This window comes from Penaeus chinensis, chromosome 36 (assembly GCF_019202785.1).
Source record: "Penaeus chinensis breed Huanghai No. 1 chromosome 36, ASM1920278v2, whole genome shotgun sequence".
NCBI lineage: Eukaryota > Metazoa > Arthropoda > Malacostraca > Decapoda > Penaeidae > Penaeus > Penaeus chinensis.
In genome coordinates this window covers 16,384,499-16,386,998 of record NC_061854.1, presented here as the reverse complement: position 1 = coordinate 16,386,998, position 2,500 = coordinate 16,384,499, and the positions used below count along the sequence as shown (strand labels likewise).

The 2,500-nt window shown below is 42.7% G+C and overlaps 1 protein-coding gene across 1 annotated transcript in view; it reads left to right on the top strand.

Moving 5' to 3' along the window:
* Window positions 1-245: 245 nt before the first annotated feature.
* Window positions 246-2,500, top strand: part of LOC125045053 — a 2,892-nt gene continuing 637 nt past the window's right edge. Inside the window, exons 1-2 of the mRNA XM_047642103.1 lie at window positions 246-466; window positions 629-2,500. The exon at window positions 629-2,500 is cut by the window's right edge and continues 637 nt beyond it. Of these exons, the coding sequence (XP_047498059.1) occupies window positions 299-466; window positions 629-2,320 (1,860 nt within the window). The 5' untranslated portion in view covers window positions 246-298 and the 3' untranslated portion in view covers window positions 2,321-2,500. The remainder of the gene's footprint in view (window positions 467-628) is intronic.

Below are 2,500 nucleotides of genomic sequence, written 5' to 3'. Positions count from 1 at the left end.
CGCAGTGTAGGGGCGTTGACATGAGATAGTGACTGTTGCATTTCGTTAAATCAGTCCGAGTATAATCACGACATCGCCTAGATGTGAGTATGTCTTTTAAAGTTTTCTTTTTTTATCTGGCTTTACCTTTGTATCAATGCTAACGATATGCGTAGATTATAATTTGTGAAATGAACGCTTTGTGAAATATATAAAGATGTCATTAATCTTCGATCGAGATATTGATAAAATATAATATAAATAAGTTGACGCGCTTCATAAGAAAACAAGCATATGCTATAATTGTTTATGCAATGAAATGTTTCCGTCTCCGATGACACCGAAAGTGACAATGTGGTGGAAGGCGTCGTTCCTGGCGTGGGTGTGTCTGCACGTACAAGCGCAAGGAGTGCTACTGGCTCCTGGGGATGTTGGCTGCGATCAAAACGGCACCGAGCTCGTGTGTCGCTACGACCACGTCAGCGAGGTATGTGCTCATAGTTTTAATTAATGGATTATGTTTGTTCGGTTCAGCTAGTGAGATGTGTGCATATATTTCTTTCTCTCACTCTCTCTCCATAAATGACAAACATGTAAGAGAGAGACGATGATTACACATTAAACTCTAAACATGCCTATTTTGTAACAGGTGGTCAGTTTGGCAAGGCCTGTAGATACGTCTATCAAGAAGGTAACCATCCACAACACAAAAAAGCTGCATATAAGTGGTTCTTTGTGTGTCAACATCTCGCTATACAACGTTTCGGACGTTGTTGTGTTCAGAGACGGTGAGACTGCATGTAGTGAAGATCTGGAGCTCTTTACCAGAGGCTCCTTCCTTCAGGAGATACCAAGACAAGTGAAACGCCTTGACCTACAGGATTCTACTATAGTATCTATTGCAACTACAAACAACGTTACCAGTCTGTTTGTAATCCATTCAATTGTTGGGATTCTGAACATCGAAGCACCACTTGTAGATGGTTCCTCAGTGGTGATTCGACATTCTTCTGTATCAAAGCTCCAGAGACTCGAGCTACAGCATGGTTCGAAACTCTTTGTGCAAAAGACTAATGTATCCGAACTTTTTCCACGGGGTCTTGTAGTAAGTGGGGGATCAGTGGTTGTGGAAAATTCAGCCTTTAAAACTACATCGAGGGAAAGTATCGTCTTGAGCCTAGGGGGGGAAATAAGTCTCAATAATAATACAGGTAGTATAAAAGTGGTAAATGTCGTGGAAGATGCATATAGAGGACATATTTTATGTGTAACTTGTGGAGATATCCCATATTACAATTACTTTGGTGAGTTTGTTGCTGTTTTGGTTCTGTTAGCCCTAATGAGTGCGATTTTCTTGGCACTGACGTGTAGACTCTGTCAGAAAAGTAGAAAGTCGCGTGCTTTTGTCAAAGAAGTTAGCATTGCTGATGGCATTGAGAAAAATGAAACCAACCAGCCTTTGCTTGAAGACAACAATTCGGATTCGAAAGAGGATATCGAGACCCTTGTGAAAGAAACGGTATCCAGTGTGAACCAAGAGACCTCCAGTCACGTGCAATTACTGACGGAACTCAAGTGTAATTACGAATCGGGTTTACATGAAACACAAGAACAGATAAAATCGAAGGAACAACAGCTCGACTCAGACATGAAATCAGAGCTGAAGACGATCGAACAGCAGTATGGCAAAGAGCTCCGCGAACCAACCATGTTCAACTGGGAAAAGATCAAGGAAGTTCTCTTAAAAACGAACGAGGCAGAAGTTGAACACATTGTTGAAAAGTACAAGGAACGTAAGTACGACATTCAGAATCACTGCGACGTGCACAAACTTCACTATAATGTAGCTCTGCTTCGAGAAAACAAACAATACCTGATAAAGCTGAGTGAAGCGGGAAGAACCGCCTTGATTCGTTGGAATAAAATCCGTAACTCATCCAGCGAAATCGGAGACGACGCCTCCGCTCAAGACCGTCTTTTCAACCTCTTGGAGAGCCTATTAATCAATCTGAAATGCGATCTGGAGCAAAGTTACGAACGAGAAATTTTAGAGAAAGATAAGAAATATGGGGAAGATACCCAGGCGCAGCAGGAGAAGCTCTCTCGAAAAATAGAAAAGATTGAGTCTGAGTTCGAAGAGGAGTGTCGAAAAATAGACCAGTCGCGAGCGGAAGAGATGGAATACACGAGCCTTTGGAACACTCAGTATGTCCGGGCTAAAATTGAAATACTGTACAATGTGAAGCTTCAGACGGCCAAAGTCCTTCACAGCGTTGCCCAGAAGAAAGCCCAGACAAGCACTCCGACGTCCGACTCAAACTCCGTCATCTGGAGGTGCTGATTCAACTCCAGAACCAACACATAACCAACATGGAGAAACTTCTGACGATGATCATCGATACCATAACAATCCACGTCCAGGTAGCAACGCGGAGGGTGTATGGGCAGTCCTGTGAAGACGAAATAAAGCTTCAAGATTTCTCCCGCGAGGCAAGGAAGGATCCAAAAGTGTTTCTCAGGT